This window comes from Heterodontus francisci, chromosome 14 (assembly GCF_036365525.1).
Source record: "Heterodontus francisci isolate sHetFra1 chromosome 14, sHetFra1.hap1, whole genome shotgun sequence".
Classification (NCBI taxonomy): domain Eukaryota; kingdom Metazoa; phylum Chordata; class Chondrichthyes; order Heterodontiformes; family Heterodontidae; genus Heterodontus; species Heterodontus francisci.
In genome coordinates, this window is record NC_090384.1 from 78850069 (window position 1) to 78868293 (window position 18225).

The 18225-nt window shown below is 44.6% G+C and overlaps 1 protein-coding gene across 2 annotated transcripts in view; it reads left to right on the forward strand.

The window, feature by feature from the left end:
- ttc17 (tetratricopeptide repeat domain 17) overlaps positions 1-18225 on the forward strand; it is a 153289-nt gene that overhangs the window by 114306 nt on the left and 20758 nt on the right. For both annotated transcript variants that reach the window (XM_068046450.1, XM_068046449.1), the window contains exons 18-20: positions 10551-10819; positions 13741-13909; positions 14944-15064. In XM_068046450.1, coding sequence (XP_067902551.1) covers positions 10551-10819; positions 13741-13909; positions 14944-15064 — 559 coding nt within the window. The remainder of the gene's footprint in view (positions 1-10550; positions 10820-13740; positions 13910-14943; positions 15065-18225) is intronic.

Consider the following 18225-nt stretch of genomic DNA (forward strand, 5'->3'; position numbering starts at 1 on the left):
CCACATTACAGGAAGAATGCAATTGCACTAGAGAGGGTAGAGATGATTTATGAGGATGTCGCCAGAACTGGAGAATCCTAGCTATGTGGAAAGTTTGGAGAGGCTAGGTTATTTGCTTTGGAACAGAGATTTAATTGAGGTGTATAAAATTATGAGGGGCCTAGATAGAGTGAATAGGATGAAGCTATTTCCCTGAGCAGAGGGGTCAATAACCAGGGAGCATAGATTTAAAGTAATTGGTAATAGAATTAGAGGAGAGTTGAGAATTTTTTTCACCCAAAGGGTGGTGAGGGTGTGGAACTCGCTGCCTATAAGGGTGAAAGAGGCAGAAACTCTCATTGCATTTTAAAAGTGCTTGGATGTGCACTTGAAGTGTCATAACCTACAAGACCACGGACCAAGAGCTGGAAAGTGGAGAAAGCTCCATAAATTTCTGTGATGGTATGAATTACTTTTTTTAAAGTTTTTTGCCAGCCTTTCTTACCAATTTTTTCAATTAAAATATTTTCGTTGCACTTTTACTCTCAGCCCTTGCCTTACATAGTCACTCAATTGTTTAAAATCTGGAGTAACCTTTGTTCCTATTCCTTGAATGCTTTCTACTGCCTAAGTATCTTTTTTGTACAGACGATCGTTATTTGTTGTGATATTCAAAGTATGGACACCACACAGAATTCTGCAGAAGACTTTATTTACCTACTTTTGACCAGGAACATTAACTGGAAATTTCTTAATCTGCCTGGGATAATCAGTATTTACTCCTTAGTGCTGAGAATCAGCAAGGATTTGTTTTACTTCCCATGTAATAGAAGAAAAATGGATAGTTTAAATTTTTCATTGTTCTATTGATTGGTGCCACGAGCAACAAATTTATGGATGGCATCCTTCTTTATGTTGAGGACCTTGCCAAATGTATATTTGGCATGTTTTCTGCAGGCAACAAGTTTAAAAGAATTTCAAGGTGGTAGGTAAGTTGAATATCAAGGCAGCTTCTATGTTCAGCGGCTGCTACATAAGTTAAATTCAACCCTAGCTTTAAAAATATGCATAAACTGATTACAGGTACCTTGGATTCTTCAGATATGGGTTCCACGAACATAGATGCACTTGAATGCACACTATAGGAAGGATGTGATTGCACTGGAGAGGGTGCAGAGGAGATTCACCAGGATGTTGCCTGGGCTGGAGCATTTCAGCTATGAAGAGAGACTGAAAAGGCTAGGGTTGTTTTCCTTGGAACAGAGAAGGTTGAGAGGGGACATGTTTGAGGTATACAAAATTATGAGGGGCATTGATAGGGTAGATGGGAAGAAACCTTTTCTCTTAGCGGAGGGGTCAATAACTAGGGGTCATAGATTCGGGGTAGGATGTTTAGGGGGGATTTGAGGGAAAAAAATTTCACCCAGCGGGTGGTTGGAATCTGGAACGCACTGCCTAAAGAGGTGGTGGAGGCAGGAACCCTCACAACATTTGAGAAGTATTTAGATGAGCACTTGAAAAGCCATAGCATACAAGGCTATGGGCCAATGCAGGAATATGGGATTAGAATAGTTCGGTGCTGGTGGCCGGCACAGACACGATAGGCTGAAGGGCCTGTTTCTGTGCTGTATAACTCTATGACTAATCTTGGCAACAGGATTGGTTTGCACCAGCAATGATGGTGATACTGAAGATGTTTGTGGCTCTCCATTTCAATTGTGTCCTCTTTAATTTTCATTGAACTTAAATCGAGTGTGCTTTGCTAGTTTGAACATCCCAATACAGTTCATTGAGGCTTAGACAAACCTAAAATAAATTTCTACATGAAATTGCATCCAAGCTGTCTCATCCAAGTTTAGAGCCTGCAAATATGACTGGACATCCTAGAGTCTTCAAACTAGCCTTAACTGAACAGGAACTCACTGGGCCAACACACTTGAGCATTCTACTTCTCAATTGCAAGCATCCTGTCGCAGATCAGTGCGTAGTTCCTCTGTAGTCTATCAGGTATGAATAAGAGTAGAATGCAGCCTAGATTCATTCACGGAATGTGGGCATTTCTGGAAATGCCAACACTTATTGCCCATCCCTAATTGCCCTTGAGAAGGTGGTGGCAAACTGTTGCAGTTAATATGGTGTCGCTACACCCACAGTGCTGCTCCAGAACTTTGACCCAGTGATGTTGAAGGGATGCTGATATATTTCCGAGTCAGATTAGTGTGTGACCTGGAGATGTTGGTGTTCACTTGTGTCTGCTACCCTGACGGGCAGTAAAAGTCAGGATTTGGAAAGTGCTATCAAAGAAGCCTTGGCGAGTTACTGCAGTGCAACTTGTCGATGGTACTGCAGCCAAAGTGCACCAATGGTCAAAGGAGTGATTGTTTAACATGGTGAATGGGGTACCAATCAAGCAGACTGCTTTGTCTTGGATGGTGTTCAGCTTCTTGAGTGTTCAAACTGCATTCATCCAGGAAAGCAGAAAGTATTCCATCACATTCCTGACTTCTATCTTGTAGGTGGTGGAAATGCTTTGAGGGTCAGGAGGTTACTCGCTGCAGATTGCCCAGCCTCTTCTCCTGCAAGCATTGTATTCCTGTGGCTGCTCCAGTTAAATTTATGGTCAATGGTGGGTGACCTCCAGGATGTCGATGGTGGGGGAATTCAGTGATGGTAATGCTGTTGAATGTCATGGGGAGGTGCTTAGACTCTCTCTTGTTGGAGATGGTTAATCCCTGCCACTTTCATCGCACAGATGTTACTTGCCCCTTATCTGCCAAAGCCTTAATGTTGTTGTCCAGGTCTTGCTGCATGTGGGCACAGACTGCGTCATCATCTGAGGAGTTGCAAATGGAACTGAACACTGTGCAATCATCAGCTAATATCCACGCTTTTTCCTTGATAAAGCAGCGCTGGGCATACCTAAACATGAGGTACCAACCCGATGAAGCTACAGCACGGGATTATGTGCATGCTAAACAGCGGAAGCAGCTTGCTGTAGTCAGAGCTAAGCGATCCCACAGCCAACGGATCATATCAAAGCTCTGCAGTCCTGCCACATCCGGTTGTGAATGATGGTGGACAGTTAAACTAACCGGAAGAGGAGGATGATCCAAGAACATCCCCAGCTATGAAGTGGTGCCCAATACATGAATGCGAAAGACAAGGCTGAAATGTTTGCAGCCGTCTTCGGCTAGCATTAGTCTGGGCCTTTGGATTACTAGTTCAATATGACACCAATTCCCATTGACTTCAGTGTTACTGGGGCTTCTGGACGACAGTCAAATGATGCCTTAATGTTAAGGGCACTCACTCTCACTTCACCTCTGGAATTCAACTTTGCAGTCCTACCACATCCGTCCGTGAATGGTGGTGAACAATTAAACAGCTAACAGGAGGAGGAGACGCCACGAAAATTCACATATTCAATGATGTGGAAACCCAGCACAACAATGCAAAAGACAAAGCTGAAGCATTTGCAGCCATTTTCAGCCAGAAGTGCCGAGTGGATGATCAATTTCTGCCTCCTCCTGAGGTCCCCAGCATCGCAGATGCCAGTCTCCAGCCAATTCAATTCACTCCACATGATATCAAGAAATGGCCGAAGGCACTAGATACATCAAAGGCTAGGGGGCCTGACAACATCCCAGCTGTAGTACTGAAGACTTGTGTTCCAGAACTAGCAGCGCCCCTAGCCAAGCTGTTCCAGTACAGCTATAACACTGGCATCTACCTTGCAATGTGGAAAATTGCCCAGGTATGTCCTGTCCACAAAAAAGCAGGACAAATCCAATCCAGCCAGTTGCCGCCCCATCAGACTACTCTCAATCATCAGCCAAGTGATGGAAAATGTCATTGATAGTGCTATCAGGAATTGACCTGCTCACCAGTGCCCAGTTTGAATTCCACCAGGGGTGCTCAGCTCCAGACCTTATTACAGCTTTGGTCCAAAAGAGCTGAATTCTAGAGGCAAGGTGAGAGTGACTGCCCTTGACATCTAGGCAACATTTGACCGAGTATGGCATCAAAAAGCCCTAGCAAAACTGGAGTCAATGGGAATTGGGGGAAAACTCTCCACTGGTTGGAGTCATACCTAGCAGAAAGGGAAATTGTTGTGGTTGTTGGAGGTCAATCATCTCAGCCCCAGGGCATCACTGAAGGAGTTCATCAGGGCAGTGTCCTAGGCATAACCGTCTTCAGCTGCTTTATCAATGACCTTCCCTCCAGCATAAGGTCAGAAGTGGGGATGTTGGTTGATGATTGTACAGTATTCAGTACCATTCGTAACTCCTCAGATGCTGAAGCAGTCCCTGCCCGCATGCAGCAAGACCTGGACAATGTTCAGACTTGGACTGATAAGTAGCAAGTGATATTCATGCCATTCAAGTGCCATCTCCAACAAGAGAGTAACTAACCATCTCCCTTTGACGTTCAATGGCATTGATATCGCCGAATCCCCCAGCATCATAACCATGAAGTTACCATTTACCAGAAGCTTAACTGGACCAGCAATATAAATACTGTGGCTACAAGAGCAAGTCAAAAGCTGAGATTCTGCAGCATGTAACCCACCTCCTGACTCTCCAAAACCTGTCCGCTATCTACAAGGCACAAGTCAGGAGTATGATGGAGTACTCTGCACTTGCTTGGATGAGTGCAACTCCAACAACTCAAGAAGCTGAACATTATCCAAGACAAAGCATCCTGCTTGATTGGCACCTTATCCACCATCTTAAACGTTCACTCCCTCCACCACCAGCGCACAGTGGCAGCAACGTGTACCATCTACGAGATGCACTGCAGCAACTCACCAAGCTTCCTTCGAAAGCACCTTCCAAATACGCGACCTCTACCAACTAGAAGGACAAGGGCACAAACGCATGGGAACATCACCACCTGCAAGTTCCCCTGCAAGTCACACACCATCCTGACTTGGAAATATATTGCCGTTTCTTCACTCTCGCTGGGTCAAAATCCTGAAACAACCTCCCTAACAACACTGTGGGTGTACCTACACCATATGAACTGGCAGTTCCAGAAGGCGGCTCACCACCACTTTCTCAAGGGCAGTTAGGGATGGGCAACAAATGCTGACATTGCCAGTGATGCCCACATCCCATGAAAGAATAACAAAAAATATCAGGTGGAAAATTTTCCACTGGCTGGAGTCATAGCTAGCACAAAGGAAGATGCTTGTGGTTTTTGGAGGCTAGTCATCTCAGCCCCAGGACATTGTTGCCGGAGTTATTCAGGTCAGTGTCCTTGGCCTCAACCATTTTTTTTTTGATTTATTCATTCTAGGGATGTAGGCATTGCTGGCAAAGCTAGCATTTATTCCTTATCCCCAGTTGCCCTTGAAAAGGTGATGGTGAGCCACTGCTTTGAACAGTTGCCGTCCGTATGGTACAGCTATACCCACAGTGTTGTTGGTTAGGGAGTTCAAGGATTTTGACTCAGCAACGATATTTCCATGTCAGGTTGGTATGTGACTGTCTGCCACATCCTTCCCTACCCCCCCCCCCCCCCCCCCCCCAACCCACTAAACCAAACTTCCCCGAAGGCTCTCTTCACCCGCCCCCGCTTAGTTCTAAATTATTTTTCTGGGATGTAGTTTTGTTCAGTCTGGAAGTGAGTTATGCTCGCAATATTTCTGAAAGGCTCAAGAAAATAACTTTGTAAAAGATCCTACTTTCCCCATGGCTGAAAGTTGTAATGGTTGCATTCCTGCCAAATTGAAGAACACATGGATAGAGCAATTGAGCATATCAGTAAAATGGGACTATGGAACAGTCCACATAACAGATCAGTCATTTGAAATTGAGGACAGTTGGGCTCTCTGCAGCAATACCTTTTGGTTGGTATCCTTCCATCTACGAAAGATGGACACGCAACAAGCAATCCATTTAGATAGGATGACCTCTCGGTGCACCTTTACTGATGTCTGTGAAGGCCAATCCTTGAGAGGCAGATTCTGCCACAAGTGCTGCATGTGAAGCTGCCAAGTGACGCTGTGAACTGTTGTTTTCGATGTTCTTGCCTGTTGTCAAGCTGCTGTAGTCACTGGTTGTTGTGGTAGTGCACATCAGTCCACAGGATGTGTCGCCATTTCCCTCTTTCGCCAGCTAGTGACTCCCAGGTGCGATAGTCGACATTTAGGGCCTTCATGTCACGCTAACAAGCATCCTTGAAGCGGAGCTTTGGGCGCCCCACTGGTCATTTGGCCCTAGTTACCGCACTATACAGAAGGTCCTTGGCTATGCGACCGTCCTCCATCCTGCGGCGTGTCCAATCCACTGAAGCCACCCCTGTTTGATTAGTGCCAACACACTTGGGAGCTCTGCCTTTGAGCAGACTGCCACATTTGTGATTTTATCCTGCCAGGATACACCCATAATGCGCCACAGATGGCGGAGATAGAAATTATTGAGCTACAGTCAGAAACAGGGGGAGTTTATTGTGGGGAACAAAGAAATGGCTGACCAACTAAATGCATACTTTGGTTTTGCCTTCACAAAGGAGGACACAAATATCATACCAGAAATGTTGGGGAACACAGGGTTCAGTGAGAGGGAGGAACTGAAGGAAATCAGTATTAATATGTTGTTGGGGAAATTGATGGGATTGAAGGCTGATAAATCCCCAGGGCCTGATAATCTACATCCAGAGTACTTAAGGAAGTGGCCCTAGAAATAGTGGAGGCATTGGTGGTCATTTTCCAAGATTCTATAGACTCTGGAACAGTTCCTACAGATTGGAGGGTAGCTAATGTAACCCCACTATTTAAAAAGGGAGGTAGAGAGAAAACTTGGAATTTTAGACCAGTCAGCCTGACATCAGTTGGGGGGAAAATTCTACAGTCCATTATCAAAGATTTTATCGCAGAGCACTTGGAGAACAGTGGTAGAATCGGACAGAGTCAGCATGGATTTACAAAAGGGAAATCATGCTTGACAAATCTTCTAGAATTCTTTGAGGATGTAACTAGTAGAGTTCTTGAGGAGGAGCCGGTGGATGTAGTTTATTTTGACTTTCAGAAGGCTTTTGACAAAGTCCCACATAAGAGATTAGCGTGTAAAATTAAAGCGCATGGGATTGGGATTATATTCGCTGGAGTTCAGAAGAGTGAGGGGGGATCTCATAGAAACCTATAAAATTCTAACAGGACTTGACAGGGTGGATGCAGGAAGGATGTTCCCAATGGTGGGGGAGTCCAGAACCAGGGGTCATAGTCTAAGGATACGGGGTAAACCTTTCGGGACTGAGATAAGGAGAAATTTCTTCACCCAGAGAGTGGTGAGCCTGTGGAATTCGCTACCACAGAAAGCAGTTGAGGCCAAAACATTGTATGTTTTCAAGAAGGAGTTAGATATAGCTCTTGGGGCGAAAGGGATCAAAGGATATGGGGGGAAAGCGGGAACAGGTTACTGAGTTGGATGATCAGCCATGATCGTAATAAATGGCGGAGCAGGCTCGAAGGGCCGAATAGCCTCCTCCTATTTTCTGTATTTGTATGTTTTCCTCGTAACTGTAAGCTACTCATGTTTCACAGCCATATAGCAAGGTGCTGAGAACACAGGCTTATAAACCATCAGTTTGATCCTAAGGGTCAGCTTGTTATCCACATGCGTTTGCAAGTTGGCCAACTGCTTTCCTAGGCGTGTATTGAGTTCTGCATCATGGGACAGATTGTCTATCACTTTGGACCCAAGGTAGCAGAATTGGCTAACCACTTCCAGTGGGGTGTTATTTAATGTGATCAACACCTTGTCCCATGACCACAGTTTCTTGACGGCTTATAGTTAAGGTGAACAAGTTATCGGCATGAGTCTTTCTAGCCGGGTTTCTGTCTGAGCGGCTAGCGCAGCATCAGCATAGAGGAGTTCTCTGATCAGGATGTGATATGTTTTAATCTTCTCTTTCAGCCTTGATAGATTGTAGAGCTTGCCATCTGAGCTAGTGTGCAAGTAGACTCCTTCCATATCTGCAGGGAAAGCAAAGGTCAGGAGCATGGAGAAGATGATGCCAAACAGAGTGAGGGCTGGGACAATACCCTGTTTCACTCCATTCTTCACTCCGGAAGTGGAGCCAGCAAACTCTACAGTGCAGTCTATATTGTCATGGAAGGAGCGGATGAGACTGAAGAGCTTCGGTGGACAGCCAGTTTTTTCCAAAATCTTGAGCCCTGCTCTGCTGATGGTGTTGAATGCCTTGGTGAGATCTACGAAAGTAAAGCAAAGGGGTATACTCTGTTCTCTACACTTCTCTTGTGGCTGACATATGGAGAAGATTATATCCACAGTAGATCTGCCGGCACGGAAACCACACTGTTCTTCTGGGTACACTTGGTTTGCAAGTAAAAGGAGTCTTGTAAGTATGACCCTAGCAAAGGCCTTCCCCATGACGTTAAGGAGTGAGATGCCCCTGTAGTTGTTACAATCTCCTCTGTCGCCTTTTTTTTTACCGCGTGATAATTTTGGCATCATGCGTCTGTGGAACAGAGCCTACTTTCCAGCTGAGAAAGAGAAGGTCATAAAGTTGTGGCAATAGATGGGACTTTCCGTGCTTGAGCAGTTCGGCTGGGATTCTGTCCTTGCTGGATGGCCTTCAGTCCTTGCTGGGTTCCCATCTGTTCGCTAGGCGGTCTATGGCCTTCTTGAGCTCCAGTGATGAAGGTTCTTCATCTAACTCATCCACGACAGGAAGTTGCGGGAGAGCGTCGAGTGCAGACTGGGAGATGTCTGACTCACAGGAGTACAGCTCACAGTAGTGTTCAGCGCAGTGGGACTGTTAACTTCTGTCGGTGAAAACTTCACCATCTGTCAACTTCAGGGGAGCAACTTTGGTGATGGCAGGGCCAAGCGCCCTCTTGATCCCTTCGTACATAGCTCGTAGATTTCCTTTGTCACATGCAGTTTGGATTTCTTGATATAAGCTGATCCAGTATTTGCGCAGTATTGCCCCCTCCTTTGCGCAGCTGTCTTGGCTGCTTTCAGGTCATGCATGTCTCAGCTGTTGGATTTATGTTGTACATCATGTAGACCTTTGTTTTTTGCATCAATGACAGATATCATCTCAGCTGAGTAGGTCTCAAAACAGCCCTTGTTGCGGGTTCCACCTTTACCAAATGATGCTTTTGCTACTTCATAGATGATTGAGCTTAGTGACTTCCAAGCTTCATCAATGCCAGCATTGGTGCTTCCCGTTAAGGCTTTGGGTATCAAGCATGCTAGCAAGAGTGCGAAGTGCTGGTATTTAGCATCCTTGCTTATGCAAGGGATGTCGATACATGGCGGGTTGTCATGTTTGGAGCTGTGGAACTTTGGGGATGCATCTTCGCTCTGCTACTGATAAGAGAGTGGTCGGTGTCACAGTCTGCACTATGTTAGGTGTGGGTGTGAAGAACACTGGGCAGATTGTGTCTCCTCATGATGACTAGGTCTAGTTGGTGCCAATGAGCAGACCTCGGGTGATGCCATGATACCTTGTGGCAATGTCTGCCCTGGCAGAAGGTGTTGGTGATGCAGAGCTCATTCAGGGCACAAAGCTCAAGAAGGCGTTTTCCATTATTGTTGATCTTGCCTACCCCATGACGACAAGGAACATTGGTCATGAATCACTGTCTGCCCCAGCACATGTGTTGAAGTCACCCAAAGTGAATAACCTGTCGCTATTTGGCACATTCATAGCCATAGAGACTTACAACACTGAAACAGGCCCTTCGGCCCACCGAGTCTGTGCCGACCATCAACCACCCATTTATACTAATCCTACATTAATCCTATATCCCCTACCACATCCTCACCTTCCCTCAATTCTTCTACCACCTACCTACACTAGGGGCAATTTACAATGGCCAATTTACCTATCAACCTGCAAGTCTTAGGCTGCGGGAGGAAGCCGGAGCACCCGGAGGAAACCCACGTGGTCACAGGGAGAACTTGCAAACTCCGCAAGGGCAGTACCCAGAACTGAACCCGGGTCGCTGGAGCTGTGAAGCTGCGGTGCTAGCCACTGTGCCGCCCAATCCTCAGGATGTCACGTAGCGGGTCCTCGAAATGCTCTTTATCTGAGATACTCTTGTTCAGAGTTGGTGCGTAGACTCATATGATGACTGTGCCTCCGTCAGATGATAACCGCAGGGAGATGACATGCTGCAGGTTGTTACTGGTGGCAATTGACACTGTCAACCGATTGCTCACTGCAAAGCCTACACCATGCTCACAGCGATCTTCAGCGCTCTTTCCGTACCAGTAGAAGGTGTAATTAGCCTCTCGAAAAGAGCCTGTGCACATTTGGGTAGACAATATTATGGTAGTCCGTATGTGACCAAACAAAACAATAACTCATTTTCATGTGTATACCAGAACATGATACAAATAGCACTCTGATGTCTAGCCCATAATATATCTTGTCTCAGTATCTTTACAACACAACAGTAAATATGTTACCATGTCTCCTTTCTGGACAATGCAAGATCATGTAGTTTGAGTTCTTCAAGGTGTGCAGTTGCATTAGCTCTCTTTTCTTCTGTTCTCTTTTTGTACTGTTAATCTATGCTTACTGTTTGTTTATAGCTGTAATTGTGGCAGAAAGCAACAGCACTGATGAAGGGGAAATTCTCAAAAATTTGGAGACTGATGAAAATCCATCTGCCACAGCAGAAGTTTTTGAAAATAGTTGGCCATCAGAAAAAGACCTTCTGGGAGCATTTGAAGGAGCATTTGAGGTTGAAGGTCACCGAGTGGATCTACAGGGTATTCGAGTTTTAAAGAAAGGTGTCCAGGATGGAGTTCCTGGATCCTGTTTCGGAGATTGCGAAGACGATGATGATGAGGCCGAATGGGTAAGTGATAGTTCAGTAATAAAGGGAGCTTCCTTTTGCCATAGTCCTCTTTGTGCAGTTAATGTGGTTCAAAGAATAGACTGTTGATGTGACTTAGTCATATTTTCCATAGCCATGAGATATTTTGTTGAATATAGACTGATCCATCGCCATTGGCACTGTAGTTTTTGAATGACTATCGCACCTGATTCCAGGATCCTACTTTACCTCCTGTTTTGGTGATTACACTTTAAAAGTACATGATTGGTTGTAAAGCACTTTTGGATATCCTGAAGCCATGAAAGGTGCTATATAAATACAAGTCTTTCTTTTTGAAGCTCCTACTGTGTAGATGCTTGAAAAGAAAACAGAAGGTTTCCATTTAAATGGGACTGTCTTTAAAATAAATGCATTATTCTTTGCCTTTATTTCTGATGACAGCAGAAATGAATCATAACTCTTGGAAGTTTCAAACAGACTTTCAGATTTGAACATTTATAGCTCTTTAAATATCTCCAAAAGCAATTACTAAGACTTCCTGGGTTTGAAGAACTGTCAATCAGATTTGAAAATAACTGAATAAATCCCGCTGTCCATCTTTGTTCAAAGGATTCCTCCCTCAAACTTTGCAGATAACTATAACTGAACTTGAAACATGAGTGTTGAGTAATGCTGAAGACATGATTCTGGCAGTAGCTAGTTTTTCACCCCTCCAACACCTTCCCAAATTAGGGCATTGAGACTCCTTGCTGCCCTGCTGAGATTAAGTAACTCAGCACAGTGGCGGAGGATCAAGCCTAGAGCCTTCCACTGTAATCTGGATTAAGTTGCTGAGCCATTCAGAGACCCCAATTTTATTGCAATTCACTTGCAGTAAGTTGTATATAAACAAATCATAACAGGGATGAAGGAACACACTAGAACGAGAGAAAAGTTATGGCACAGAAAGAGGCCATTCAGTCCATCATGTCTGCGCCGGCTAAAAAAACTAGAGCCCAATTTAAACCCACCTTCCAGCACCTGGTCCATGGCCATGCAGGTTGCAGCACTTCAGGTGCAGGTCCAGGTACCTTTTAAATGAGTTGATGGTTTCTGCCTCTACCATCGATCTAGGCAGTGAATTCCAGACACCCACTACCCTCTGGGTGAAAAGGTTTTTTTCTCATGTCCCCTCTAATCCTCCTACCAATCACCTTAAATCTGCGGCCCTGGTAATTGACCTCTCCACTAGGGGAAACTGGTCCTTCCTATCAATTCTATCTAGGCCCCTCATAATTTTGTACACCTCAATTAAGTCACCTCTCAGCCTCCTCTGTTCTAATATTTTTTTTTATTCTTTCATGGGATGTGGGCATCGCAGACTAGACCAGCATTTATTGCCCATCCCTAATTTCCCTTGAACTGAGTGGCTTGCTAGGCCATGTAAGAGTCAACCACATTACTGTGGATCTGGAGTCACATGTAGGCCAGACCAGGTAAGGAGAGCAGATTTCCTTCCCTAAAGGACATTAGTGAACCAGATGGGTTTTTACAACAATCGACAATGGTTTCATGGTCATTATTAAACTAGCTTTAAATTCCAGATTTATTAATTGATTTCAAATTCCACCTTCTGCTGTGGTGGGATTCGAACCCACGTCCCCAGAGTAATACCTGGATCTCTGGGTTACTAGTCCAGTGACAATACCAGTACGCCACCGCCTCCCCTAAAATGTATTAGTTCATGCAAATGCATACATTGATTTTTTTTTTTGATTTTGTTCTAGATTTTAGAGATACAGCACTGAAACAGGCCCTCCGGCCCACCGAGTCTGTGCTGACCATTAACCACCCATTTATACTAATCCTACACTAATCCCATATTGCTACCACATCCTCACCCGTCCCTATATTCCCTTACCACCGACCCATACTAGGGGCAATTTATAATGGCCAATTTACCTACCAACCTGCAAGTCTTTTGGCTGTGGGAGGAAACCCACGCAGACACAGGGAGAACTTGCAAACTCCACACAGGCAGTACCCAGAATTGAACCCGGGTTGCTGGAGCTGTGAGGCTGCGGTGCTAACCACTGCGCCACTGTGCCGCCCTGAAAGCTAGAAAATTGAAATCTGTGTATGTTAAAAGTACACATATGCATCAAGCTCTGTTCAATTGTTGTGAGGTGCAAATGTCCTGTCACAGCCCAGGCTATTGAAGTTGGTCAAGACCTTGAAGTAAAAACTGTAATGAAACTATTAAAAGATACAAAAGGGATTTCATTGAGTAAATTTAGTCATTTTATTGTGGAATAGGTAATATATAGAATTTTTGATTTTTGTTTAAACTATTGTTTTGGACATTAGAAATTACAGTTGAAGGACAAAAAATCAAACCATGGCTGTGTAGTGTTTATATAAATTTTTCCCAGAAATTAACGTGTGGACAGAAGCGTAGTCATTTTTCTTATTCTTTCATGGGATGTGAGCATCGCTGGCAAGACCAGCCTTTGTTGCCCATCCCTAATCGCCCTTGAGAAGGTGGTGGTGAGCTGCTTTCTTGAACTGCTGCAGTCCATGTGGTGTAGGTGCATCTACAGTGTTGTTAGGAAGGGAGTTCCAGGTTTTTGACCCAGTGACAAAAAGAACGGCAATAAAGATCCAAGTCAGGATGGTGTGTGGGTTGCAGGGGAACTTGCAGGTTGTGGTATTCCCATGCAACTGTTGCCCTTGTCCTCCTAGGTGGTAGTGGTCACAGATTTGGAAGGTGCTATCGAAGTGAGCTTGGCGAGTTGGCTGCAGTGCATCTCGTACATGGTGCACACTGCTACCACTGTGCTATGCAAGATATATATTGATTCTGACAAAAGACTGCTTTTGATGTAACAAAGATTGTTTTGGCAATTGAGACAACATATGCTTGTGTATTATTTTTAAATCTTGCAACTCTTTTTTGGAAAAAGATAACTGTTCAAGTTAAACGTATTAAGAAGTCAAAAACAGACAGTGCAGATAATCAGGACTACAAAAATCGAAACAGTGACGATTATCTGGTAAATGAGGAAGATGATGGTCATTATCAGTCTGCGTTTGAAATAAGTGGGCCTAAAGTACCCTCTCCAGGACCACAAGGTAAGTGGTTACAAAATGTAGGTTTGGAATCGGTGACTAATATTTGTGCATGCAGCAGTTTTTTTTCTTTGGATCAGTCTGCTATTCACATGGGTGTAATCTGAATGGAGATTTAGCAATAATTCGTCTGCAGAGCAAAATATTGGCCATTGATTGTAGCTACTGTTCTTTTCATGTTCAAACTAACATTTGCTGTGTTCTAAAATTGTGCAAGAAAAAGAATGATGATTACTGCATATTTAAAAATTGGTCTTCAAATTATTTTTTAAAGCTTTCATATAAATTTTTTTTGCTGCTTTCATGGCAGAATATGGCAGTTTAATTAAAACTGGTTAATATCTGCATTTAAAATAGCAGATGAAGCAATTTTGTAGGATTGTGTAAGTTTAGAATATTACAGCACAATTTCAAAGCCAATTTATTTTAATTTTTTGTGATAAGCATACAGTTCTGAAGTACTCATGAAGCTTCGTGCCTCTGTTAAATTGCACGATCGCAACTCACACTTGCTGTTGGGAGTATTAATATGGTGGGTTTCACTTACTGTTGCTTTCTCCGACCTAATCTTTTACACATAAGTCCTCATTTTTTCACACAAGTAGTGAAAATATCAGCATTGCCTTTAGTATAAACTTTCACATTTTTGCTAACTCACGATTTGGAGCCCTCATCTTTACAAAACTGCTTGTAAGTCTCTGATGATGGCACTTTGTAACTAGTGACAAGAGGAGCTCAGATTCCAGAAGTTTATTCCTGAGGTGAAACAGTTCACTATTGGAGTGCTCCATCTAGCAGCCCAATGAAGCACTGCTGAAACACATTTCAGTTGCAGGAAACAGACTAACCATCTCGTTTGGAAGGTAGTGTTGTTGTGTGGTCCTATCACCTCGTTTGAGAGAACATTGTGAGCATATCTTAATTCTTTATATTGTCCAAGTAGACTAAAAATTAAGAATGATGCATTATAAAGAACCAGGAAGTTTATAATATGTATTGGTGTGTTTTAGTTGGCTTAATATTTCTGTATCTTTCAGGAAAGAAGCGAGATTACATTAGCCTTGGATGGCCTAGCCCTGATGAATGTCTGAAAATCCGAAGAGTGGAGCTTACAACTGTTGCAAGCACATGGCTTGCAGTTTCAGCCAAAAATATAGAGTAAGCCAGATTCCTTTCTTTTTCCCTTGATAATCCAGGCCTACAATATAGCATTATGTATCCCTGAATAGTCATGTATGTGCCACATTGATGTGATGGTTAGTTTCGTAACTTTTTGTGAGGCAGTATGATTTGAGGCCCTCAAAACGAAATGTGACATATGCTCCAGCAGTTTTTGTACTCTGCACCGGACTTTTACTAAGTTAAAGTGGATAATCGTCCGCATGCGGAAATAAAATAATTTACGTTTATGTTGGATGTGCAAAACTACCTCATTGTAGTTGTACTTCAATTCACCATCTGTGTAAAGCCTACCCAGATTGTAAATGTGTTTCTGTTTGAGCTGTATTTATCAAAAAAGACTTCAATTTCAATGAACATGATCACAAATTCCATCTTCAAAGAAAAAAATTTTTAAAACATAAATTTAAAAGGACATATAATTTCAAGGGCAGGACCTCAGCTGCTACTAATTGTTGTTCTCCTATCCAAAATTTAAATGTTTAAATTGTAACATTATCTGTTCTCCAGAATTGATAAATAATTCATGAATTTTTGAACCTACATGGTGATAGTAAATATATATTATCTGTAACTTGAGAATATTTCTCTGTCCAACTGCCAGACTATCATTTTCATTTTAACTCTATCTTTTTTTGAGATGTGTAGTTGCTGCAGAAAATCCGGAGCGGAACCCCATAGGCGGTCATGTGTCACCTTTGGCATGTTTCTGGCAGTTCCTGCAGCCATACCGGTGCCAAACGTCATGCTCTGCACTCCTTTGGACCCCACTAGAAAGGCCGAGAGGGGGGTTTTGACGATTGGGCAACTCTCAACCTCCATAAATTCGCCCAGGCATGCGCCATGGAGAGGTCACTCCATAGTTGCCTCACAGCGACTGAAACAACACGGAAGGCAGCAGTTACGGGTTATAAGTCCAGATAAATTGGCGTAGAAACTGGGCACCACGGGTTGCCTTTGTCGGTGGGAGAGGTCATCGCACCTCACTGGACAGCTACCGCCCGCCTCAAACCGGGCAGCCCCCGGTCAATAAGGTTCTGTCCCGCCACAGTCTACCTGCTTCAATGGGTGCTTGGAGCTCAGGGTCATTGCCCGAAAGGTGGACTGCAACACCGCACCAAACAACACGAAAAAAGGAAAGAAGGTACCAGCCCTTCGCTTTGCAAGCTGGAACGTCAGAACTATGTGTCCTGGCCTGTCGGAAGACCTTACACAAATCAACGATTCTCGGAAGACCGCCATCATTAACAACGAGCTCAGTAGACTCAATGTAGACATTGCAGCACTTCAGGAGACACGCCTCCCCGCGAGTGGATCCCTAGCAGAGCAAGACTACACCACCTTCTGGCAGGGCAGGGATCCTGAAGAACCAAGACAGCATGGAGTGGGCTTCGCCATCAGAAACTCCTTGCTCAGCATGATAGAGCCTCCCTCAAATGGCTCGGAACGCATACTGTCCACCCGACTGCTCACCACCTCTGGTCCAGTACACCTACTCAGCATCTATGCTCCAACACTCTGCTCCCCACCTGAAGCTAAAGATCAGTTCTACGAGGAACTCCATAACATCATTAGCAGCATCCCCAACACCGAACACCTATTCCTGCTGGGGGACTTTAATGCCAGGGTTGGGGCCGACCATGACTCATGGCCCTCCTGCCTTGGGCGCTATGGCGTTGGAAGGATGAATGAGAACGGGCAGAGACTACTGGAGTTGTGTACCTATCATAACCTCTACATCACCAACTCGTTCTTTCACACTAAACCCTGTCACCAGGTTTCATGGAGGCACCCAAGATCATTGGCACCAGCTAGACCTTATCGTCACAAGGCGAGCCTCCTTAAACAGTGTTCAAATCACACGCAGCTTCCACAGTGCGGACTGCGACACCGACCACTCCCTGGTGTGCAGCAAGGTTAGACTCAGACCAAAGAAGTTGCATCATTCCAAGCAGAAAAGCCACCGGCGCATCAACAAGAGGAGAATTTCTCATCCACAGCTGTTACAAAAATTTCTAAATTCACTTGTAACAGCCCTTCAAAACACTCCCACAGGGGATGCTGAGACCAAGTGGGCCCACATCAGAGACGCCATCTATGAGTCAGCTTTGACCAAATACGGCAAAAGTGCGAAGAGAAATGCAGACTGGTTTCAATCTCATAATGAAGAGCTGGAACCTGTCATAGCTGCTAAGCGCATTGCACTGTTGAACTACAAGAAAGCCCCCAGCGAGTTAACATCCGTAGCACTTAAAGCAGCCAGAAGCACCGCACAAAGAACAGCCAGGCACTGCGCAGACAACTACTGGCAACACCTATGCAGTCATATTCAGCTGGCCTCTGACACAGGAAACATCAGAGAAATGTATGATGGCATTAAGAGAGCTCTTGGGCCAACCATCAAGAAGATCGCCCCCTCAAATCTAAATCGGGACATAATCACTGACCAACGCAAACAAATGGACCGCTGGGTTGAGCACTACCTAGAACTGTACTCCAGGGAGAATGTTGTCACTGAGACTGCCCTCAATGCAGCCCAGCCTCTACCAGTCATGGATGAGCTGGACATGCAGCCAACAAAATCGGAACTCAGTGATGCCATTGATTCTCTAGCCAGCGGAAAAGCCCCTGGGAAGGACGGCATTACCCCTGAAATAATCAAGAGTGCCAAGCCTGCTATACTCTCAGCACTACATGAACTGCTATGCCTGTGCTGGGAAGAGGGAGCAGTACCTCAGGACATGCGCGATGCCAATATCATCACCCTCTATAAAAACAAAGGTGAACCTTGGTGACTGCAACAACTACCGTGGAATCTCCCTGCTCAGCATAGTGGGGAAAGTCTTTGCTCGAGTCGCTCTAAACAGGCTCCAGAAGCTGGCTGAGCGCGTCTACCCTGAGGCACAGTGTGGCTTTCGTGCAGAGAGATCGACCGTTGACATGCTGTTCTCCCTTCGTCAGATACAGGAGAAATGCCGCGAACAACAGATGCCCCTCTACGTTGCTTTCATTGATCTCACCAAAGCCTTTGACCTCGTCAGCAGACGTGGTCTCTTCAGATTACTAGAAAAGATTGGATGTCCACCAAAGCTACTAAGTATCATCACCTCATTCCATGACAATATGAAAGGCACAATTCA